Source organism: Lolium perenne, chromosome 3 (assembly GCF_019359855.2).
Source record: "Lolium perenne isolate Kyuss_39 chromosome 3, Kyuss_2.0, whole genome shotgun sequence".
Taxonomy (NCBI): domain Eukaryota; kingdom Viridiplantae; phylum Streptophyta; class Magnoliopsida; order Poales; family Poaceae; genus Lolium; species Lolium perenne.
Window position 1 is genome coordinate 145451 of NC_067246.2, and position 25213 is coordinate 170663.

The 25213-nt window shown below is 45.1% G+C and overlaps 1 protein-coding gene and 1 long non-coding RNA gene across 2 annotated transcripts; both read right to left on the reverse strand.

Moving 5' to 3' along the window:
- Positions 1-3648: 3648 nt before the first annotated feature.
- Positions 3649-7741, reverse strand: LOC127340592 (very-long-chain enoyl-CoA reductase). The gene is made up of 4 exons (XM_051366330.2): positions 7578-7741; positions 7420-7459; positions 3990-4744; positions 3649-3893 (listed from the first exon to the last, which is right to left on the reverse strand). Exons 1-4 carry the CDS (start codon positions 7644-7646, stop codon positions 3825-3827), a joined length of 933 nt encoding a protein of 310 aa, XP_051222290.1. The 5' UTR covers positions 7647-7741; the 3' UTR covers positions 3649-3824.
- A 9991-nt stretch (positions 7742-17732) lies between these two features.
- LOC127338005 (uncharacterized) lies at positions 17733-18330 on the reverse strand. Its single transcript, XR_011753936.1, has 2 exons — positions 18210-18330; positions 17733-17967 (listed from the first exon to the last, which is right to left on the reverse strand). It is a non-coding gene; the product is annotated as an uncharacterized lncRNA (long non-coding RNA).
- Between the last annotated feature and the right edge of the window lie 6883 nt (positions 18331-25213).

A 25213-nucleotide genomic window follows, 5' to 3' on the forward strand; every position in this document is an offset into this window, starting at 1 on the left:
GCATGTTGTTGCTCATGTATCCACCCTAAACTTCAATAATTTTAGAACGCGGTCCTTCTTCCACCATATGCCGATGGCATTTGCTATCTCCTCTGCTATCTACAAGGAGATAATTTGTGTGTTTTTTACTTTGTATTTTGGCTCTGTCTAAATCTTAGTCGTATGAAATTTTCTTATGCCTCGGTAACCTTATAAAAGTGGAACTCCATCCGGCTACACTTATCTAAATCTTAGTCATGGGAAAAGTGGATGCTAACTGATTTTTTTCTAAATTAGTATGTTTTATTACATATTGCACTTAGATGGTAAATGAACTTTTTCAGGAAGAGACACACGGAAGTAGTTTGGACCTCATTCATGCTAAGAAAAATAAACTCCAACATCTTAACTGTTTTGAAGAAGCCAACCTTGAGGGTGGATGAAAACATCGACAAATAGGGTTGTCGGCGTTAGGGCATAGCCCCACTACTTCCAAAGAGCCACACGAAAAATCAAGACAACCACCCCACAAAACAACTCAAATGATAACATGTCATCCTCGATGAGGCATTTACACGACGTCGGTGTCGTTAACCCTTCTAACACACCTTGAACCACTAAGGAAACACCACTAGCTCTGAGAAATACCACTGATTTTTTTTTTTGTTTGTGGCCACCCCCATTGTATGGGACTAAGCGCCGATGAATCAAAACTACCTGATACACTACCCAATACATTTAGCTAACCAGATCATGAACAAGACCACACAATCCTATAGCTAGTGGCTAAGCAAACATTGTCGCGGCAGGGGGGATGCAAAAGGGACTTATTCCACCAATGAATTGCTGCCGATCTAGCATGGCCACTAAGGCACACACAAATGAATACCTACAGCGATGAAAGAGAGGGAAAGGGGAACACAAGTATTGCTAGAGTACTCCCTTTGTTGACAATTAGTTTGTGTTTTGAGTTTAGTCAAATCTATACTATCAGAATCGCCATAAGCCAAAACATGAAGTAAATAAAAACAAAGGGAGTAATGTGAGCAAACACGAGCCAACTTTGATGTGGGAGGAGAAAGCAAAATAATCGTTAATTCTGCTCTTACAAACAACATCCATGCATTTAATGTGCATTAAAACCGCATAAATGAAAATTAAAATTAAAAATCCCGGCAGCATATCTACCCTTAGGTTTGGTCCATGGTGTAGTATGTGTTTTGCCTTCCTAATCACTTGTCGCCGTTTCTCACATGCCCTTCTTAAATTTAGACCGTAATAATAGATTCCTTTAGGTGAATGACATGGCAAAAACGGTAGCAGGTCGTGTCACCCACTTTCATCAAGCTAACTTTGATGAAGAGCCATATCGAAAACGAAAAGAAGTTCAAAGAGTCCTACTTAGAAAGAAAAAAAAATCAAGTTCAGGCTTTCGATGCAGTTTTCATTTGCCCGGTAACCAAACATGGACCTTTTGTGATAGTAGCTTGCAAATACTCAAAGATCATAGATCGGACGACAATGTTGGGATTGGCGGGAGCATGACGCTTAAAGATGCCGCGAGAGTAGACTTGTTTTTCTTTTTTCATGGCTATGGACACGTGGACTTGCTAACAAATTCCTTCTTACCAAATGTATATAGGCAAAGATGAAAAGTTGCCTCATTACGAAAAACAAGATACTCACAGTATAAGCGATATAACCAGCATCCCCGTACCTACTGAATCTGTGTCATATAGGGTGTACAATTGGCACGCATTGTATGAATACTGGTTAAGTTAACATATGAGTGTTTAAAAAGCAATACTGTTTAAGAAAACAAATGGGACCCAACTTTACCAATTTAAGCGTAGGTGATGGGGACTGCTGCGATGTACCTTCAGGTACGTCAGAGAGTATTCTTCTAGGTTCTCACTGTCTAGTAGTGATCAGTGTTCTTCTCAGGTCACCCTGTCTAGTGATTAGTGACTAATTAACTTGTGATTTGCAAAGCTTCGGCATCTTCCGAGTACTTCCTCCTGCTGCTGCTAGTCTAAATACAACAGCATATTTTGACCATCTTCCCGGTATTCTTTTACTCCTCTATGCTGTCAAGGAAAAAATAGTATTACACTAGTATTGTAATAAGAAAGATGATGCTATCCTCAGAATATCCAGCGACCATTCTGCATACGGCTGTTAATCCAAGAGGTTGCTTGGATGAAATCAAGTGAATTTTATTTTTGTTCGGGGTCAAACAGTGTTGGATTCTGCTAGAAATTTTCCGACTGACTGGATGCTAAACAAACCTCGGGCAGGGGCTGCAACAGGTCACCCAGCGGTCGCAACAAGACTGCACGTGAAAATGATAGTCAGCGAGAACTCGTCTGGTCTTTTGAAAATGTCCACCTCGAAGCTTCTCCGAAGAAAAAACAAATTGACTAGTACTTTTTTTTTAGCAGGAATTGTTCCTAGACAAGCAAGGTGACAAGTCAAGCTGATTGGTCCACCAGGCAATGTAGTAGCAGCTGTATCCAGGATACTGGAAGCGCCAGTGGCGGTTAGAACCCCAGAATATATGCACCAACCCAATCTGGTCAAAAGGAAAATTCAGCAACGTGTAAGGTTCAATATAAAGAGATGTATGTTTTGTACCACAAATTGACTTCTAGTGACTGTAGAGGACCAACATACAACAATGTCAAAGGATGAGCGTGAGACCTTAAAATAAGATGACCCGGAATGATAAGCATCAGACAATATTATCATCCTGTTTTCTTCTGCTTGAGACGGATAGAAAACGAGTCAATATCAGATAAGTATTTGGTCAAACCAACCGTGACAACAAGACCAACATATAACATGGTGGCATGAATAAACACAAAGGTTCTCAGCAATAGAGAAGAAACCCATCCTTCAGATTAGGCCCTGACTAGTACTTTCTTTGAAGCAACAAATGTTGATGTACAAGCCGACAGTAGAAGATGATTGGCCCAGGAGATGATAGCTCATGTGTCATCCAGGAATGGAGGCATCATTGGAACCGCTGAATCTAGATGGCATAGGCAGTATGTGTAGATGACCACATACAAGTACAACAATGTCAACTTGTCCAAGAATTAATATGTCAACATTCAAATAAGATGACACATGCATGAATAATAAGCATCAAAGTGACAATAAGACCGGGTTTATGTTCTGCTTGAGATAGAAAGAAAAAATGCGATATATATCAGATGAATCTTCTGTCGAACTAACAGCAACATCAGGACCAATGCATATCATGGTCGCATGTATTAACCCAGAGAAAGTTCTCAACAATAGATTTCTATCCATACTTCTTATAAGCAAGAAATCCTGACAACAGGCTGACAAGTAAAGCTGATTGGTCCAGGACAGAATCGGTGTGTCATCATGGGAACCACAGAATCAAGCAACACAACATTCAACAAAAAAAAGATGTATGTTCAGTACACCAATTTGACTTGTGGAAGGATGCATACAACAATGTACACATGATCATGTCAACCTTCAAACAAGATAACATATGCATGAAAGATAAGCAGCAGCACATTCTGGTGGCATTATTCTTTTTTAACTTGGGACAGATGGAATACACGCTGATATCAGATGAATACTTTTGGTCAAACTAACCATGACAAGTGGGCAGCTGTATAACACTGACATAGATAAATCCAAATAATTTCTTCAATAATAGATACGCAATCCATCCTTCGGATCAGAACATTTGGACCACAGGTTTAACAACTAGTACGATACATAATTAGTAGAAATGTATGCGTAGAATCGATGTCTGGAACTGAACAAATAATGGATCCCCAGAAATGCCTGCAAGCACCAGTTCTTCACAGGAACGGGGGGAGAATCACCCACCGGCGAGGATACTTGGGCCGTCCATCCTTCCCGTCGAACAGCTGCACAAGAAACAACGTCAGTAAACTAAAGGTGTGCGATTTTGTGACGGTACTGCTCAGTAACGCGGTGTGCAAAGAGGAATAAGGTACACTTGCCTTCCTGAGACGGCTGTGCTTCCCGAGCGCCCAGTTGGTCATGATGGCCGCAGCGACGGCGAGGAAGACGTAACCGGCCACGGTCTGCGTGGCGATGTTGAAGCCCAGCCACTGGTAGATCTCCGTAGTGTAGTTCGCACATGTCACGATGTTGAACAAGAAACCACGTGGGATCTGATAACCACCGCTGCCGGTCGGGCTGCGGAGGTTCCTCAGCAGGATATGGCAGTAGAAGTTTGCGATCTGGCACACGATCCCAATGCCAAACCCAATCTTCATTTGTAGATCACTCACAGGAGTGTAAAGAGGGTGGTTGCAGTAGTAAGCAATGTAGGCCCCGAAGGTCCAGTAGTAGGCGCAGTTCCGGAAGACATTTGACACCGGAGAAGTTGCATGGCTGAAGCGGTGGACAAAGAACGTCTCCATGATCCGCTTGAAGTAGTGGAAGCAGAAGTAGTACATGGCGTAGGTCTGGACAGGATGGATGACCCGCTCTCCCTCATATCCAAAGTACTTATATACGGGGAGGTAGTAGAAGATGGGGTAGATGAAAAGAGGGCCCACATATTCCCAGAAGAACAGTGTGCTGTAGTAGACCTGCGGGCCTAAATCTTTGAAGACCACGGTAAGGGACCCGGAACCCTTCTCACAGTAATCCGATAGGCTGGCCTTTTGGTTGAGTACAACTGGCTTTCCAGATTTTCCAGGTTGTACAGGGAGGGTGAGCCGTTGCCTAGCGGGATAATACTTCTTAGCTGCATGGCATAGACGCAAGGTAATTAGCAACCTATGCATCATAAAAAAAAACATGTCTTCTTCATAGAAAGAAAAGCATAAAGCAATACATGATGAAATGTGCAATTTTAGTCCATTCATAATTCACCCACAGAAATCAACCAGAGAAGTGAGTTTCATGTGGTAGGGAAGATCAAACAATAATACTGACCTCAACATTAGCAACTACTGATGGTGCCAGCTCAAAATCAGAACAACATTAGTATGCACCAAGCAGACCATACTACACTTAGTTTTGCAGTAAAATAAACATATTAGTCTTGTACTGATCACTGCATATATTTAGAAGTAATACTTGAGGCCAATGTCCAAACATGGGGATACATATGGAAACAAAAAAATAAATTAAACTACAAGTGGAAAGGGTACAATATTCACCACGACCAAGATCAGATTTTCTTTGGAAGAGTTCCACTCGAGTGGAGCTATTTATATTTTAAGTTTCTACTAATATACATTTGACCAAGATCAGGGAGTGGATTATCACTATGTTTCATGTCATTTGTTTTCAAATTGAGAACGCAATAACATCAGATCAATATTATTCTATTCTTCAGCTCAAGTCCAGATTGGTGGCACTTCATACATTTAAACAGTACTACTGCATCACCATATTTGTGGTGATCTGTCTCCCAACACAATCACATGGCAGTAGATGTGCTTTAATGGTCCAACATGAGTAATAAATGTTTGTGACCATCACTTCAGGATAAGATGATGCCAAGTTAATAAGGTAACATGGCAGCTCTGAGTTAAGATAATGCCTACTACAAACTTGGCATTAAATATCATAGGTACATAATGTAGGATTCTTGATACCAGCAAAAACAATACGAATTCAAGCAGCAAAGTGTGCTTTGCTCACTAACAGTACTCCACTAGTGTCCCTAGCAAGTTTAGAAAAAGATTCTAGGCACAGTGATAAATGGCTGACATAAGCACACAAGGGATAGGAAAATCAGCTTCGTGGTTCAATGCTCAAAATCATAAAAAGGGAGAAAGATAAAAAAACAGGGTTATGGGGAAACACCTAAAGAAAACTAAGTTGCTTCAGGGACCATTAAACTTTCTCCATCAGGCAAAGATAAGACCAGCTCAAACAAGCTTGGCCAACAGAAAATGAAAGCAAATGCAGACCATAAAAAACATACTTCCAGTTTCACAGAGCCGCAAGGAAGAACGTTATACATAATACACAGTTGCAGCATAAACATACACATGTACTAGAAGACAGACCTACTGCATCTTTTGTACTTCTGGTATTAAATGTAAGCACAGTTGCAGTTTCAGATTAAGTAGCTTCCTACAGAGTATCGATAAACATTATTATCTTAAGGCAGCCAACTTATTTTCTTTTTTGCAGGGAGCCAAAGCATTTTCACCGTCTTCTAGCATGCAGTTGAAAACTGATGAAGTATCCCCCTAACCCAATTTCCAAATAATAACCACCCCTGTTTCGTGCTCCCATTCAGTTATCCTTATCTAAGTACTCATTCTCCGGTAATAGCAAAGCGTGTGATTGGAAGAAGAGGGATACTCCTAAAACGAGCGCATGTTTGTATTTCAATAGAACACTCTCACAAAACATGCTAATGAATCGATGTGGACGGTAAACTCCCTCCTACTGGAACAAGAAACTGCTAACACGTGCAGCATAATCACACTCAGTGCTAAAAGACAGACTTGATGCATAGACGGTGCTTCCTGTATTAACTGAAACCACGGTTGCAATTTCATATTAAGTAGGTTCAGATAGAACATGGAGGAACATTATCTTGCGGCACCATACTTATTTTCTTTTTAACTGCATCAAGCGATTAGTGTTTTTTGAAGATGCAGTTGAAGTTTTACGAGATGTCCCCAGACCAACTCCCAAGCACGACCCACCCATGTCACACAAATTATCCTTGTCCAGGTCCTCCTTACCTGGAAATCGCAGAGGGTGTGACTGCAATAACAGAAATCCTCATAAAGAGTGTGTGTTTGCTTTACTCCCCTTGAAACATAAAGTCTGTGAGCGAACCGATGCGGACGGCTAACTCCCTCCTACCCCAAACAGGAAGAGCATAACAACCCGTAGCGAGCCACAGCATGTTTTACAGTACTTTTGTAACACGCGGTTCAAATACTCTGATGAAATACCACCGAAAGCAATTTCCGTCCGATCTTTGTATCCTTATCTACTCCTGAAACCAGGAAGTATGTGTGTGGTTGCAACTGCAGAAAACACTCGTAAAGAGCGTGTGCTTGCAATTCTTGTTTGAAGAAAAGCTTGTGAGCGACCCGATGTGGACGGCCAACTCCCTGCTACCTGGGACAAGAAATTCCTAACAGCCTGACCCGTAGCAACCAACCAACCAACCACAAGGGGTATCCCTACCACAAGAGGTCAACCGTACCAAGCAAGAGGAGAGCAAAACAGTGAACTAGAGCACATTCATTGCACGTGAAGCAGTAGTTATTACTTGGTTTAAACCAACCCAAAGCAGCGGCCCGAATGAGCTCGCGGATCGTGTGGTTCGCACTAGTAATTGAGCTTCAGGTCGCTGCTAATTGTATTGTATTGTATCCCGGCAGATTCGAACTGAAATCTACTAGACTAGTCGTGACAGAGTTTGAGGAGGGAGGGACGTACTCTTGGCGTGGATGGCCTCATGCAGATCCGCGACCTTGGCCTGCGAAAGAAAGAAAGAAAGACGAATCAGCTGGAGCTGAAACCTGGGGCGGGCGAGATCTTAAACCCACGGAAGGAAGGATCGAGGAGGAGCAAAGGAGGGAAGGAGGAGCACGTACGTCGTCGCTGAGCTGGATTCCTCCCTTGACGACCTCGCGGCCGCTCCGGGAGACGACGGAGACCTTCATCTTCCTTCCTTGTTCCGCCGGCGTCCTCTGTCCCGCAGCTGTGTGTCTGACGAAGAGGTGGAGACGGAGTGAGGTACAGAAGAAGGGGGAGCTGGGCTGGCTTATTTGAGAGAGGTGGGGTGGGGTGGGTCGGGCCGGTGGGGGGCGTTGGGCGGACCCCGCACGATTTATGTGGGCGTTTAAGCAGGAGGAGGAGGAGGATACAACCTCAACCTCTTGACCTGGACCTGGACCTGGTTCATGGATTGGACCCGAGTCAGGACTCTGTTTTTGACCCGAGTCAGGACTCTGTCACTGCCCAGCCCCGTGCAGCCAGCCTATCACGGGGGGCGGCTCTGCCTGCCCATCTGGCGTTGATACAGTTGGTTTTAGGGTTCGAGAAGTTAGGGTTCCTTGCGTCTAGATCCTGATGGCGCTTTCTACCGATGGAGCGCGTATAGTGAAGAAGGAGGATGGTGATGAAGCGTTCGCTAGGGCGTTGAACAACCTTGATTTGAAGGAAGGAGAACTCGATGATGTGTTCATCGGTGAGAAAGATCTAGCTAATATGAGGAAGGAGGAGTGATGGATGGATGGCAGTGGTTCCAGTTCACACGCGGAAGGGGACCAGTGTCGAGGCATTGTTCCAGGCACTGAACTACGTGTAGGATTTAGCTGTTGAACCGGAGGTACCGGGAGGTGCATGACAATATGTGGGCTTTGGGCAGACCGAGGCTGCAGGATTTATGTGGTTATTTAAGGAGGAGGATACAGCATCTCGGCGTGGACTCGGTTCATGGATCTGATCTCGGCACCTTTGATTTGCGTTGGTCTCCTAGGCCTGAACTCCGTCACAACCTCGAGCTTCCTATGATGTGACCTGTCAAGACCAAAAATGTTCGAGCTCGTAGCTGCACCATGATGTTCATCTGACTTGCTATCCACCCACCCAAAAAAACATAATATGTTTGAGAGTAAATTGCGACGTAAACGGTCACTTTCTATCCGTTTGCTTCATACCGCTGGAGATGCCCTTAGCCGCAGTGTGATGTTCATTTCATGGTACATGTGATCTGAATTGATACCCGCCCACCCAAGAAAAAAAGAGAGAACGTAACTTAACCTATTCTGGAGTAAAATGGAGAAAAAACACCGCGGTTTAGGTCAACTCGTTGAACACCCACTAGAATTAATGCATCACAACTGGTGGTTTTTCTCCTAAAGTGTTGTTAACATTGCATGAATTATGGTGGATTTCCACAATTTACTCCGTGTTCTGAATCTGTTAGCTCAAGAAAAGCAAAGGTTCGGTATCCAAGTCGGATGCGCCGACTCAATGTGTGTGGCTACAATGGTGCTTGCTACTAGGAAAGTGCAGGTCTAGTACACAAATTCTTTAAACCCATGCCTAGTACTGGCCACTAACTCTAAAAGAACAAATAGCTGACATGGCCCACCGCCAGCCTCTAGCGTCTTTACATGAATGGCAAGGTCGTCGCAAAAAAGCTATTTTACATGATTAGTGGTTCGACGAAGAGAAATAAATGACGGAACATATTTATTTTCTTAGAGGTGTATCCATTTATTTTCTTAGACAAACGAGAGTGGAGCTAAACCATGCATCCACACACTCTTAGGATTTGTTCGGTTAATCAACTCCTCAATTGGATTGGACTGAATTGCGGTGAATTTGAGGTATCTTGACTTAAAAGAGATTTTTTTTTGACCTTAATCCATGTCAATCAACTCTACCAAGCAAACCAAACAAGGTCTTAGCAATGGTTGGCCTGTCTTTAGTCGAAACCAGGGTTTGCACAATTGCACGTGTCATTGATATTTTCTATTTATGTCGATGTTATTGTGTACGTACTGCTAATTAGGAGGTCTAGCATCCTCTTTTTTTCTTTTTTAGATAGGATGCGCGGTTTGCCGATCGAGTTGCGTGGAAGTTAATTGTTAGAAATACGACGTTCATTTCCCCCCTTCCCCCTCTCACTCGTCTACGGTACCTGAGAGCCACCTCGTCGGTGCCGGGCCGATCCGAAGCTCATCTCGCCGGCATTGCCGGTGGAGATGGGTGGAGGAGAGGCGCCGGGGTAGTTAGCTTAGCTAGGGTTAGCGGTTGTTTGCCGGTAGGGGGCTCTATGCCCAGTAGTGGAGGCGAAGGTCGAGATCTGGCCGCCTGGATCTTGGCCGATCTAGGGTCCTACCTCCTTCTTCTTCTCCTCCGGTGGTCGGAGGGGAGAGGGAAGGAAAGGGTTGGTGCTTCCTTCAATAATGAAGAGGCGGAGCACCTCCTGAAGAAGTGCGGAAGCGGCAGGCGAAGTCCTTTCCTGGCCGGCCTCGGCGGCGAGGGGGAAAGTGCACGCCCGTTGGTGACAAGCGTCGTCGACAAGCTCCTGGCCGGCCGTGGAGGCGAGGAGGAGCCCACACAAGCCGACGCCATGTCTTCTGCACCATCCAGGAGGTCTTACCTGTACTGGATCCGACTGACGGTGGCAGGCCATCGGCTCGGTTTCTCCCTGGCCTGCCGTGGTGGCGAGGAAGGAGAAGCTGCCGACTCGCCATCTAGCGCCTATCGGAGCCAGTCGCTGCCCAAGTGGTGCTATCGTTCGGCTGCTACAACTGTGCTTCACAAGCGATGACGTCTGGCGCCGCCGCTATTCGTGGCTTCTCACGCCACCTGCAACTCTGGTGCCGAGTTCACCATGAGTTCTTCTTCTTCTTCCGCTTCGCCTGGACGACGCTGCTGCGCGCCAGAGCTCTTGCGGAAGTTCTTCTCCGATCTCAGCTCGGGGCTCACAGTTGACACCACCCCAAGTGGCATGTCCCCGGCGGTGGTGTCGACTCCCGAGCGGCGAGATCTCCTCACGGCGGTGGAGAAGACCAAGGACTTGATTGCTTTTCCATTTTTAGTCCTAGGGTCTGTTCGGTAAAAGTCGCGGCCTTATCTGTTAATCCCCAATTTGTTAGGGGCCTCGATGTAAGTTGTAACCCACCGACGGATTAATGAAGCAGTCTCTGGGACCTTTGGGTCCTCCTTTGTTCAAATTTTTTTTTTGTTAGAAATTGCTCTTTGTTTTCTCTTTTAACGTGACGGCGGCAGGAAGGTGCGCGCGCATGAAACATGCACTAAAAAAGCTAAACTACCTTTGAATCATCCAAGCTAGCATAGCATGCTTTGGGTGACCCCAGATTAAGCTGCTGCGGTTGCTGACAGTTTTGCTGGGAGAATAGGAGCAGAGGGGTTGCATGGACTGGGTGCACTCACCAGGTTGTGCAGTTGGGGAGTAGGCTGGGCGGCCCAACGGCCCCCAACACCCGACAGCGCCGCGCCGGCCGTAATTCCTCACGCATCATCTTCTTCCCATGTTTGCTTGCTTCTCATGATACCATCCCAATCCCTTTCCTTTCCTAAAAAAAGTACCCATAGTTTCACAATTTTAACGGTAATTACCCTATTTAGCAAGTTTTTATCCAGATTTATCTTTTTTTTAGAAACACGATACAAACGTAGACGCTCTCTACCCCTATGAGCATCTTCGAAAAACTGAGCTGGCGAATTGGATCTTGAAATTGACGAAATCATCACAGGCATCTCATTGTCGACAGTGCCCTATTTAGTGACACTCGCTCTTGTTTGTGCTAGTTTGGATGTGGCGCTTATGTTTGTCCATTATATGTTGTACCATGGCTCCACATATTCAGATTACACACCCCTGTATTTTTTTAATTTCTTGTTTGAACTATACTTCATCTACCCACGGTTCAAATTTGCATTTAGAAGGATTTAGCCCAAAAAATGTATATGGATGCACAGTGAGATAATTCATGAAACCTTGAAAATGGTTATCTTGTCATGTTTCCCCACAAATGAAAATTGGATTGGTGACACACATTTATGTATGATAATTCAAAATGCACATATTTTGCAAAGTTTTCATGCGATGCATAAAAAGTTGCAAATATCTACATAAAATGTGGCCATGATTTAAAAGTTTTACATGGTTCTTGTGTAGTAGTATCAATCTCACATGCGGGAAGAAATTAAGCCGGACAAAGTCCAACTTGGTGCCAAACTATTTGAAGGGCACTTCTCTAAAACACTGGTATATATGGCATGTGTGGTATTTTTCCGGGCTAAGTAGAAAATGATGAACAATACATGATTTTCGATTGCCTTTTTTGAACCGTATTTGGCTTGATTTCAAATTTAGGTCAAAATCATCGGGGGAGGGGGAGGAGAGTTCAACAAAATCTCCTCCGTCGGCAATTTCTCGCTAGAGTCGAGGCGAGTCTGCGGTTTTGGAGCGCCACCGTGCAGGCTACCTCTCCGGCGATGTCCGGCAGCAAGGTTGTCGAGGGATGACCCGGGTAGGGCAAAAGATGAGGAATCAACTAGGTGCAAGGCTGGCTGGGCCTTGATCGGGCCGGCTTAGGAGCAGCCAGATTGACTACGGCCGGTTGGCCCACTACCGTCTGGGTTCTAGGCCGGTGGCTGGCTTCAGCCTTGCCTGGCCGGCTGAGCTTTCCGCTCGGCCTTCATCATTCCCTGGCTAGCTTCGGATGCTCGCGGAGCCTTGCCTTTCTAGGCTCGCGTCCGGGTGCGAATGTCTCCGGGTGCGTGGGTTTAGGTATTGAGGTTCTCGAAATCAAAAACAGATGCTTATTGAGTAAATGACTCTTTAAACTTCTAAATGAAGACGGGGTGTGGTAGGAATTGCTACATAATAAATATCTAAAACAGAAGACGTTGTCAGAGGTTCAAGCTAGGCCTACTGATCCCCTTTCTGGAAAGGTTTAATAGAGGTCAAACAGGAGTTTTTCTAGGGGTTTTTTCAAAGTGGGTAATGGTTGTAGTATCCGCTTCTGGGAAGATATCTGGTTAGGCAATACTTCTTTGGTTCAACAGTATCTGTCCTTGTATAATATTGTACACCATAAAAATGTCACAGTTGCACATGTGTTAGTCCAATCACCGCTGGATATTACATTACGTAGAGTTTTGAATGGTAATAAATGGACTGCATGGTTACAGTTATGTCGGAAACTCATGATGGTTCATTTGAATGGAGAGGATGATCGTTTTGTTAATTTGACTCCTAATGGTTTGTTTACGGTCAAATCTATGTATGAAGATCTTATATGTGACCATACCCCCTTTCTGAGAAAGTATCTATGGAAAGTTAAAATTCCGCTAAAGATTAAGATCTTCATGTGGTTCTTGAGCAATGTTTAAAATAGCCGGCTACAGGATATAGCCGCGGCCTCCTAAAACAGCTATAGCCTGGCTATAGCCGGCTATTTAAGGACTTCGACACCTTTTAGCGGGCTAATGCAATTAGCCGCACCATGCGGGAAAGGCTATAGCGGGCTATAGCCGGCTATTTTAAACTATGTTCTTGAGTAATAAGGTACTGTTAACTAAGGACAATCTAGCTAAACGTCACTAGAATGGGTGTACAAAATATGTTTTCTGTGGGGAACGAGGCCATTCATCACCTTTTTATTAAATGCCCTCTAGCTAAGTTTTTATGGCGTACCGTTAACTTCACTTATCATCTTCCACCTCCGACCAATATTACTAATATGTTTGATAACTGGTTAAATAGAGTAGATAGATAATCTAATGCTTTTATCCGGATTGGGGTTTCTGCTTTATGTTGGTCTATTTGGAGGGTCACGAATGATATATTTTTTTAATAAAAAAAATCTTTTCATTTCTTGCAGGTTATCCATATGGTCTCTCATTGGGTCTAGCTTTGGGCCCTACTCTCGCCGGAGGGGCAGCGGGATGCTATGGTTTCTGGATGCACACGGCTCCTGATGGTCGTTCAGGATATCTTGTGTCAGGCTGGTTGGCGACATACTAGAAGATTATGTTGATGAGTACTGTTAGTATGTGTCTTTTTCGATGGTTGATTTTTGTATCAATCCTCGATGATGTGTGAGTTGTAAACATTAATATTTTGAACCTTTTATAATAAATGGCCGTGTGCATCGTCATGATGCAAAAGCCCGGGTATACCCCATTTCGAAAAAAAAAAGCTAGGAGGATCATATGGCATCTTCTGTGTACCGTTGGGGCACTAGCTATATAATCGCACGAGAAGATGCTAAGGGGAGGAGAGGCTTTCGTCTACCTCCAGCCCTCCCTTAAGCCGGATACAGCTCTTGGAGCAACCTTGTATTGTCTGCACCTCATACATACAGATCAGGCAGGAGTAAGTGTGTTACCTCCACAGAAGAGCCTCAAATCTAGGTACGTCACTGTATCACCCGTGCTTATACCCACATCCGTTGTCCGTCGTCGGCCAGACAGGCTCCTCTTTCCCTTTACTTTAGCCATCACATGGCACCTACCGTGACGATACTATGACAAAGGCCTAGCTCGGGCCACGTCGACTACGAAGACGGACTGAATGAGAAACGACACCATGGTAGAGGATGCCATGGCGCGAGTAGCTGACGGCCACCGGTGCTGTTAATTAGGCTCACGCTTTCTTCCTATACATATGTTGGTTAAGTTAGCAAATCAGGGAGAGACTCCATCGGTAAGACTTGCCAGTTTTGTATATACTAGCTAAATACCCGTGCGTTGCTACGTTTTTTCCTCGAAATAGGCTTTCGCCCCGCTTTATAAATAAAGCCACCACAGTCATACAAGATTCAGATACAACACGACGAGCACAGCACACACAACAATAACAGTCTGATGGGGCAACAGCACAACACGCCCAGAAGAACTAGAAAAGCGATACAACCCCCATAGGAAGAGGCCACTCAGAGGCTAGACGACGTAGAAATGCGACGGGCCGCCGCAAGAAGATCCTCCAACATGTCGTCCAGACGCTCCCTGTCCCACTGTCTACACAGCGGGTACCACTGCTGCAACAAAGCCAAGAAAGAGAATAAGGAGTCAGAAGCGCGTCGAGGCAGGATACGCTCAATAACCAACTTATTACGCACAGTCCACAAGGTCTAGGTCAAGACCAGAAGAGGCGCCTCCTCCTACCGATGTTGTTCGCATGGGCCTCGATGAACTCCCCGAGGTCTGAGGCCTGCCAATCAGGCCCCAGCGCCTCCACGGGAGAGTTGCTAGGTTTTTTTAAATCATCAATGCAATAACTCACATGAAAACATAAAATGCACACAAATATTCAGCCGACCTTCATATAAAATTCAGTCAAGTTCTTCTCCCGTGCTTGGCCTCCAATCCGACAGTTAACCTTTTTTTAGTGTCCCAACCCAATGCATCCCTGGTTCGACCGTACCAAAAAAATGTTAACGACAACGTTGTGTTGTTCCAATTCGCAAAGTTTTTTTTTCCTTTGGCACTGCATTTTTTACAAAGTTTTTTCTCCTTAGCTCACCATTTTTTGCCCGTAACTCAGTTTTTATTATGAGTAGATGTGTTGCAAAACAATCAGATAGGGGAGGTTCCCATGGCAACAACAGTGCAAAACTCAGCAAATGAGTCAAGGCCGCGTCATCAGTTGTGGATCATCTCTTCTAATTGCAGCCGCTGGCCAAAGAATGTGCAGACCTAAGCCAATTCCTAAAAATAAGATCAAATAATCACCATATTTAGGAAGATGGTTTAATTCGATTTGAACCACCAAGCTCTCGTTAGCGGACCAGCTTACGGCTTCTTGTGCCGGCGGATGAGCTGAAAGAGAGGAAAAAACGAGTGGCTCCTGCGCGTCGCTCCCGCGGGCGACGGCAGGGGCGAAAACCATAACCCGCGCCTCCACCCGTCCTCCTCCCCTCCTCCCCCGCCGTCGCCGGCGTTGGCCGCCGGGCAAAGCCCGCGTGGCGCCGGCGCCGGCAGGATCTACCTTACCCGCTCGCGCGTGGTCCTGCGCGGGCGGCGCGCGGTCGGCGGCGGTGCGGCTCGGGGCACCTCGTGCTCGGTCCGACAGCGATGGCAGGGCCTGGCGGCGACGGTCCTAGCGGAGTGGTGGGCTGGTGCGGCTCGTGGCCTTGGGCGGCAGCGGATGGCGGTGGCGGGGCGGCTACCGGCGGTGTGGCCCAGTTTGGGGCCAGGCGGGCCCCGATCTGGGCCAGAAGGGCCTCGGTCTGGGACAGGCGGTCCTCAGTCGGGGCCAGCTCCGGCGGAGCTCCGCCCTACTTTCTCCACTGTTGGTGCCAGGGCTGGGCCAGGTGGGCTCAGCTCCGGCGGTCCTCGGCGGCACGGTCTGAGCCGCTCCTCCTCCGTTTGGGGGGTCAAAGCGGTGTTCTTGCTGGAGTGCAATGGCGAGCGCGAGGTTGCCGACAAAGTGTCGGGCTTGGCCAGCGACATGGCGGCGTCGGGAACGGTGCGGTTTTGTCCCTAGGCGTCGTGGTATGCGGTTTCGGCCGAGGCCGTCTTGCGGGAAGTGAGGTTGCGGCGACGCCACCCATGGTCTCTGGCTAGCGCATGGCGATTCGGTGGTGGCACGGTTAGGATTGGCACGGTGTTGCAGGTGGATGGCGACGACGGCCTGGGCGCAGCTGCACAGTGGCACGGCTAAGGAGACTTGATCGAGGCCTGGCAGGCGGTCGGGCCTGATCTTGGCCGAATCGGCTTTGGTACTGTGCGGTCGTCGGGCACCTCCTGGTGGCGGAGGGCGGATCCCCTCCCCTAGGTTGTCGTGTGCTCTGATGGCTGCTGGCAACGGTGCCTCCTACTTTGTCCAACTCGCGTTGCGATGTGATGGCCGAGTCACGGGCTCGAGTTTGTGGGGATGCCGGGGCGGTGGCCCTGGAAGGCGGACTGCACGGATGGCTCTACGGTGGGCAACGTGGCAGCGGTGGTGGTCGCACTCTTCGGTCATGAGGATGGCGTGGAGCGGACGGTGGGAGTTCCTAGAGTTGGCGGCGCTTCGGCTTTGGCAACCCCCAGATCGTGTTTGGAGATCCCATCTTGGAGACAGCGGGCGACTAAGTTCTCGGGCGCGGTGTGCGAATGCTTTCGAGCGAAAGTTCAGCGCCTCGGCGCCAACGACGGCGATGCCTGCGGGTGTCGTAACCCTCTTGGGGGCGTCGTTGTGGGTATCCGTCCCGCGCTACGGCTCCGGGTGAAAACCCTAGACCTCAAGGTCTCGACGATGGCGGCGGAATGCATCGTTACCCTCTTGGGGGCGTCGTTGTGGAGCCCCGAGTCGACTTGGTCTCACCTCAATGTCTTCGGTGGCAAGTGTGGGGTTTTATGCGTTTTTTCTTTCTTTTCTTTGATCTGCTTTGTATGAGGTTCTTCTCTCCACCTTGTATCGGTTCGACCGTTGTGGCTATATTTATAAAGCGGGGCGAAAGCCTATTTCGAGGAGGGTATAGCTCTAATCGAGTCAAGCAGCCCAGCGGCTGAGGTTGCCCATGTTCTGGCCTAGGCAAGTGGTGCTTGGCTCCTGTTGTATAAGTTCAGTAATATTCAGAGTTTCAGACATATTCCGAGAAGAGAGACGGAAGGCAACGTCCCCAATAACACCTAGGAGAGAACAAGCTTGGGCCTGTGGACGAGAAAGGGCAGCGCCGAGGATCTCCCTGTCGACGGCGGCCTCGGGGCAGAGGTGTGGCGCGGAGGACTTCCTACTTGGAGACGGACGCGGGGCATAGGGGCGGGGCGGAGGCCCTCCTGGCCTGTTGCGGACACAGGGCACACGGGCGGGAACCAAGGACCTCCTGCTCGGTGGTTGACGCGAGGCACCATGGGAGGGCCTGCCAAAAGGAGGAAGGAGATGGGACACGGCGCGTTTCAGGATGGAACGCGAGGAGTGGCCACGTGGGTTGGATTTTTTTTCTTTCTTGACCGCATTTTTATCGCTATTTTTTTTGTGTCGCGGGATGGATAGGGAAGACGCACGACGTACGGGTCGTATTGGCCTTTAATAATAGTAAAAAAAAGATATATCCCAACTGAATCTGAAAAGTAGCCCATGAGCATGCACTTTACTAAATAGATAAATTAGGTATCATCCATCTAATATTTCCAGCTCATGAGTTTGTAGCACATGGACATGAGTTAGATATTTGTGTATACAGAGCAATGATCTCCTTGAAATTTAATTTATGCCAAAAAATAAGGAATATCTTGTAGAGCCACATTTTTTTTCAATTGCTCATATTCAGTTATTTTAAATAAACGATCTTATTACTTTTTTCATCGCACAACATGCGGTAGTTTCACTTGTTTTTATTCAGCACTTTTTCTTGCAGACACATTTCTTTGATACAAAGGGGAAACCTCCTTTGCAGATCCCTTCAGTAAATTCCTCCTTTTGGCAGGCCTCAGCACATTGACTGGCCTGGCAACGCTTAGAGGTATAGGTCTTGCTGGCCTCCTTGCAAGTCTTGGCATCAGAACCTACGAAACAAAGAACGCAATATGACATATAAAAAATAAACATATCCTATAGTGTTCTAGAAAGAAACTAGATAATATAATAGTCACGGAATATGAATTTCATATATGACTAGCAAATTATCGAGCGATACGCTTGATGAGCGCAACCCAAACCAACAAAAAATATATGACTAGCAAATTTATAGATGATGCACTGAGGAAGATCCTTGTTCTTTAAATTGATATTTTAATACAAAACTTACCAGAAGTCAAGAGAAGTAGCATGAGAAATACTAGCAGGATTGGAAACTTGAGGACACCCATGTCTCAACGATTATGAAGACACGAACAAGTGTAAGTGAACAAAAAATTGATGCACGTCCAAATAGTCTGTGCCATCTTTTATAGCCATGGATGATCAGGCCTAGTGGCAAATTAGTGAAATATTAATGACAAATTAATGGCAAATATATTATTGCGTGATCATATTTGGAAGATATGATTGTGTAATCCTAAAAGATATGATCATTATATTTCTTGGAAGATATGCATGCAATGCCAATATTCTATTTGTAAAATATGTCTCTATCTCCATGCTTCAATTATGTGATGTACACCCGAAAGTTATTTTATTAAATAAATTACGAACCATCACATTAAATGCATGGTATTAATGTAAACATTTAACTTAATTCCACAAAAGTTGTAGTATTCCATGTTCATATATTTTTTTAACAGGTGTAATCTTAAAAGATACAGTATCATTAGATGATTCTATTTCTTGGAAGATATGCATGCAATGCAATATTCTATTAGTAAAATATGTTTCTATCTCCATGCTTCAATTATGCGATGCACACCGAAAGTTATTTTCTTAAAGAAATTACAAACCACTACATTAAATGCAGGATATTAATATAAACATTTAACTTAATTCCACAAAAGTTGTATTGTTCCATGTTCATATTTTTTTAACATGTGTAATCTTAAAAGATATGATTAGATGATTCTATTCCTTGGAAGATATGCATGCAATGCCAATATTCTATTTGTAAAATATATCTCCGTCTCCATGCTTCAATTATGTGATGCACACCGAAAGTTATTTTCTTCAAGTAATTACGAACCACCACATTAAATGCAGGATATTAATGTAAACATTTAACTTAATTCCACAAAAGTTGTGGTATTCCATGTTCATATAATTTTCTTTAACATGATCGAACAAAATTGTGGATTATATTGTTTTCATCCATTATTAGGTAACAAGTGCTGAAATTATTAGTAATCAAATGTACTAATGTTTTGTTTTAAGAAAAGTTTTGTTGCGGTATTTTTCCATCATTAGAGCATCTCCAGTCGTGTCCCTCAAAAAACGTCCGACACAAATGATTTGGGGCATGTTTGGGATCGCGCCGGACAAAAAAACTAAAAATATGTACAAAAAAGAGACCCTTTCCAGCCGCGTCCCTCAAACAGCGTCCGGATGCATGCATTTTAATAGAGAGGGCCACCCCATGTGGGAAAAAGTAGGTGAGAGAAAGTGTGGGAAAGAAAATGACATGTGGGGAGAAGGGGCTGCATGCATGCGTCCGGACGCTATTTTTGTGTCCGACGTCCCCGGTAGAGACTCTGTACATAGAGTCTCTACCGGAGACGCCGGACATAAAATGAGGTGTTATTTAGCTTTGGGGGACACGACTGAAACGCGTTTTTTTTTCCATTTCTTGTCCGTCATCTCCGAAACATCATTTGGGGACGTGACTGGAGATGCTCTTACATTTGTATTTCAGCGGGGGCGCACGCACACTGCAGGATCAGATGATTCATACAGAAGATTTGGGCCGTACTTGGCTATGGCCGTAACTCAGCACGTGTAGCTCCGTTACTGCATGGACATCAATGTCAAGGCTTTAGCTGTAATTATATTGGGGGATTAAATCATACTTGTATGTCAAGGCTCAAGATTGTGAATAACAAGGCCACAATAATCTTTCGTATGTCGGATAAAATATCAAGACGAAATTAAACGGAGGAGCACTGTCACATGATCGATCACACCTCTTTGGTAGATTGAAAGTGGCAGGATGTTCTCGCGACTTCTAGGCAATTCCGCACCGAGCCCGACCCGAGGTACTGTTCATGGCGGGATCACCTCGATCCGCGTCCATGGCGGGCCAGGGTGGAGGGGAGTGCCCCTCCACGCGTCGCGCGAGCATCTCCTCCTGCCACTTGCCTCCACTCCAACACCAAACTCATCCACTTCGAGCTCACCGCCGATAGCTAGGCTCCTGCCGAAATCCAGGGCAAATCGACGGCTGACGCTGGCGATCTGTGCGGATGAGGAGGGAGAGGAGGCGGGGGAGCGGTCGTGGTGGACGGAGCGCAGTGCCGGAGGTGGGGAGGAGGAGATGGGACCTCGCGAAGGCGCCGCAGGTGCGGAACCTGGATCGGCAATAGAGAGGTCGAGGTTGTCGCGCGGGGAGGATTCAGAGGACGGAGCAGCCTCATCGCCTCGGCGCAGAGGCTTTAGCTTCTGCGTTGGCTCGCCTACCTCGGCGCGGCGGCGGGGATTGATGGACAAAGTGAAGGCAGAAGCAAGGCGCGTTGCAGGGGTGGTCATGGCGATGAAGGCGCCGGTTTAGGGGCGAAAGCTTGGTCCGAGGACTGCCTTGATGCAGGACGCCATCCTGCGGGATCTGGAGCTCCAGGACACTGCGCAGAGCTTGTTGGAGAGCAAGCGGAGGATGTCGGAGCGGTGCCAGCGTCTGAAGCAAGCGCTGTCTGATACGTCTCCAACGTATCGATAATTTCTTATGTTCCATGCTACTTTATTGATGATACCTACATGTTTTATGCATACTTTATGTCATATTTATTCATTTTCCGGCACTAACCTATTAACAAGATGCCGAAGAGCCAGTTGCTGTTTTCTGCTGTTTTTGGTTTCAGAAATCCTAGTAAGAAAATATTCTCGGAATTGGACGAAATCAACGCCCAGGATCTTATTTTTCCACGAAGCTTCCAGAACACCGGGGGAGAAACGAAGTGCGAGGCGGCCAGACGCTAGGGCGGCGCGGCCCAGGCCCTGGCCGCGCCGGCCTAGTGTGTGGGCCCCTCGCGTCGCCTCTAAACCTACCTCTCCGACTATAAGAAGCCTTCGTCGCGAAATCCCCAGTACCGAGAGCCACGATACGAAAAACCTTCCAGAGACGCCACCGCCGCCAATCCCATCTCGGGGGATTCAGGAGATCACCTCCGGCACCCTGCCGGAGAGGGGAATCATCTCCCGGAGGACTCTTCACCGCCATGGTCGCCTCCGGAGTGATGAGTGAGCAGTTCACCCCTGGACTATGGGTCCATAGCAGTAGCTAGATGGTCGTCTTCTCCTAATTGTGCTTCATTGTTGGATCTTGTGAGCTGCCTAACATGATCAAGATCATCTATCTGTAATGCTACATGTTGTGTTTGTTGGGATCCGATGAATAGAGAATACTATGCTATGTTGATTATCAATCTATTATCTATGTGTTGTTTATGATCTTGCATGCTCTCCATTACTAGTAGAGGCTCTGGCCAAGTTTTTGCTTGTAACTCCAAGAGGGAGTATTTATGCTCGATAGTGGGTTCATGCCTCCATTAAATCTGGGAAAGTGACAGAAAGTTCTAAGGTTGTGGATGTGCTGTTGCCACTAGGGATAAAACATCGATGCTATGTCTAAGGATGTAGTTGTTGATTACATTACACACCATACTTAATGCAATTGTCTGTTGTTTGCAACTTAATACTGGAAGGGGTTCGGATGATAACCTGAAGGTGGACTTTTTAGGCATAGATGCATGCTGGATAGCGGTCTATGTACTTTGTCGTAATGCCCAATTAAATCTCACACTACTCATCATATCATGTATGTGCATGGTCATGCCCTCTTTATTTGTCAATTGCCCAACTGTAATTTGTTCACCCAACATGCTTATTCTTATCGGAGAGACGCCTCTAGTGAACTGTGGACCCCGGTCCATTCTTTTAATCGAATACAATCTACTGCAATACTTGTTCTACTGTTTTCTGCAAACAATCATCATCCACACTATACATCTAATCCTTTGTTACAGCATTGCGCCGCACTACACTCCGCCGCCATCAACCTTCAACATGCTTCTTGGCTCCTACTGGTTCGATAAACCTTGGTTTCTTACTGAGGGAAAACTTGCCGCTGTACGCATCACACCTTCCTCTTGGGGTTCCCAACGGACGCGTGTTGTACGCGTATCAAGCTCTTTTTCTGGCGCCGTTGCCGGGGAGATCAAGACACGCTGCAAGGGGAGTCTCCACCTCCAATCTCTTTACTTTGTTTTTGTCTTGCTTTATTTTATTTAGTACTTTGTTTGCTGCACTATAACAAAACATAAAAAATTAGTTGCTAGTTTTACTTTATTTGCTATCTTGTTTGCTATATTAAAAACACAAAAAAAATTAGTTACTTGCATTTACTTTATCTAGTTTGCTTTATTTACTATTGCTAAAATGAGTAATCCTGAAGTTGAAGTTCGTTCGTTTAAGCAACAAGGGGGAGAATGTTTAAAAGATGCTTGGTATAGAATTAGTGATGCCCATAATAGGTGCACTAAGAAACACTCCACCACTATCCTACTCAGGAATTTTTATGTTGGTATCTCTAGCTGGAATAGGTATGTTCTTGATTGTCTTGCGGGAGGTAACTTCCTAGGTACTCCTGCCTTAGAAGCTAGTTGCATTATTGAGAGTCTATTTGGAATACCACCTTATAATGAAGTTAAAATTGAAACCTCTCTTGAAGATGTCATGAAAAAGTTGGAAACCATAGAGCAAAATCTTCCAAGTATTGAGATTAATTTGGGAGCATTACTTGATAGCACTGATAAACTTGATAAATCTCTAGGTGGAATTAATGAGAGAATTGCCATCTTAGAAGCTTGTGCTATTCATGATAATCAAACCCAAAGGATTAATGAACTTGAAGAGGCTATGGGAACATTGGGTTCAACCTTTTCATCTATAAAGTTTAGAGAGAAAGCTTATGTGGGTAAGGAGCAAAAGTTCATGTATGTCTCTAAGGTGCATAAACCAAAAAACTATTATAGTCCTAAAATTGATAAAGCTCTTAATACCACTATAGAAAAAGGAGCATCTAATATACCTAATGGGATAAATTGTGAAAATGATGTTGATGCTTCGTCTCTTGATAATACTTGATACACACTTTCTGCGCCTAGCTAAAAGGTGTTAAAGAAAAGCGCTTATGGGAGACAACCCATGATTTTACTACTGCACTTTTGTTTTATATTTGAGTCTTGGAAGTTGTTACTACTGTAGCAACCTCTCTTTATCTTAGTTTTGTTGCATTGTTGTGCCAAGTAAAGTCTTTGATAGTAGGGTTCATACTAGATTTGGATTACTGCGCAGAAACATATTTCTTGCTGTCACGAATCTGGGCCTAATTCTCTGTAGGTAACTTAGAAAATTATGCCAATTTACGTGAGTGATCCTCAGATATGTACGCAACTTTCATTAAATTTGAGAATTTTCATTTGAGCAAGTCTGGTGCCTCAATAAAATTCGTCTTTACGAACTGTTCTGTTTTGACCGATTCTGCCTTTTATTTCGCATTGCCTGTTTTGCTATGTTTGATAGATTTTTCGATTCCATTAACTTTCAGTAGCTTTGTGTAATGTCCAGAAGTGTTAAGAATGATTATGTCACCTCTGAACATGTGAAATTTGATTGTGCACTAACCCTCTAATGAGTTGTTTTGAGTTTGGTGTGGAGGAAGTTTTCAAGGATCAAGAGAGGGAGATGATACAATATGATCAAGGAGAGTGAAAGCTCTAAGCTTGGGGATGCCCAAGTGGTTCACCCCTGCATATTTCAAGAAGACTCAAGCGTCTAAGCTTGGGGATGCCCAAGGCATCCCCTTCTTCATCGACAACATTATCAGGTTCCTCTAGTGAAACTATATTTTTATTCCAGCACATCTTATGTACTTTGCTTGGAGCGTCTGTTTGTTTTTGTTTTTGTTTTGTTTGAATAAAATGGATCCTAGCATTCATTGTGTGGGAGAGAGACACGCTCCGCTGTTGCATATGGACAAATATGTCCTTAGGCTTTACTCATAGTGTTCATGGCGAAGGTTGAATTTTCTTCGTTAAATTGTTATATGGTTGGAAACGGGAAATGCTACATGTAGTAATTGGTAGAATGTCTTGGATAATTTGATACTTGGAAATTGTTGTGCTCATGTTTAAGCTCTTGCATCATATACTTTGCACCTATTAATGAAGAAATACATAGAGCTCGCTAAAATTTGGTTTGCATAATTGGTCTCTCTAAGGTCTAGATAATTTCTAGTAAGGGTCGAACAACAAGGAAGACGGTATAGAGTCTTATAATGTTTACAATATGTCTTTTATGTAAGTTTTTCTGTACCGGTTCATACTTGTGTTTGTTTCAAATAGTCTTGCTAGCCCAAACCTTGTATCGAGAGGGAATACTTCTCATGCATCCAAAATTCTTGAGCCAACCACTATGTCATTTGTGTCCACCATAACTACCTACTACATGGTATTTCTCCGCCATTCCAAAGTAAATTGCTTGAGTGCTACCTTTAAAATTTATATTCTTTATCTTTACAATATATAGCTCATGGGACAAATAGCCTAAAAACTATTGTGGTATTGAATATGTACTTATGCACTTTATCTCTTATTAAGTTGCTTGTTGTGCGATAACCATGTTCCTGGGGACGCCATCAACTACTCTTTGTTGAATATCATGTGAGTTGCTATGCATGTCCGTCTTGTCTGAAGTAAGGGAGATTTACCATGAGTTGAATGGTTTGAGCATGCATACTGTTAGAGAAGAACATTGGGCCGCTAACTAAAGCCATGATCCATGGTGGAAGTTTCAGTTTTGGACAAATATCCTCAATCTCATATGAGAAAATTAATTGTTGTTGAATGCTTATGCATTAAAGAGGAGTCCATTATCAGTTGTCTATGTTGTCCCGGTATGGATGTCTAAGTTGAGAATAATCAAAAGCGAGAAATCTAATGCGAGCTTTCTCCTTAGACCTTTGTACAGGCGGCATAGAGGTACCCCTTTGTGACACTTGGTTAAAACATATGCATTGCGGTGATAATCCAGGTAATCCGAGCTAATTAGGACAAGGTGTGGGCACTATTAGTACACTATGCATGAGGCTTGCAACTTGTAGGATATAATTTACAT

Bases quoted from the DNA above. Each gene is read 5' to 3' on its own strand.
- LOC127340592 (XM_051366330.2), bottom strand. From the start codon at position 7,646: ATGAAGGTCTCCGTCGTCTCCCGGAGCGGCCGCGAGGTCGTCAAGGGA. The intron at 7,460-7,577 runs GTACGTGCTCCT...TTTCTTTCGCAG, and splicing joins GAATCCAGCTCAGCGACGAC to GCCAAGGTCGCGGATCTGCA. The intron at 4,745-7,419 runs GTACGTCCCTCC...TATGCCATGCAG, and splicing joins TGAGGCCATCCACGCCAAGA to CTAAGAAGTATTATCCCGCT.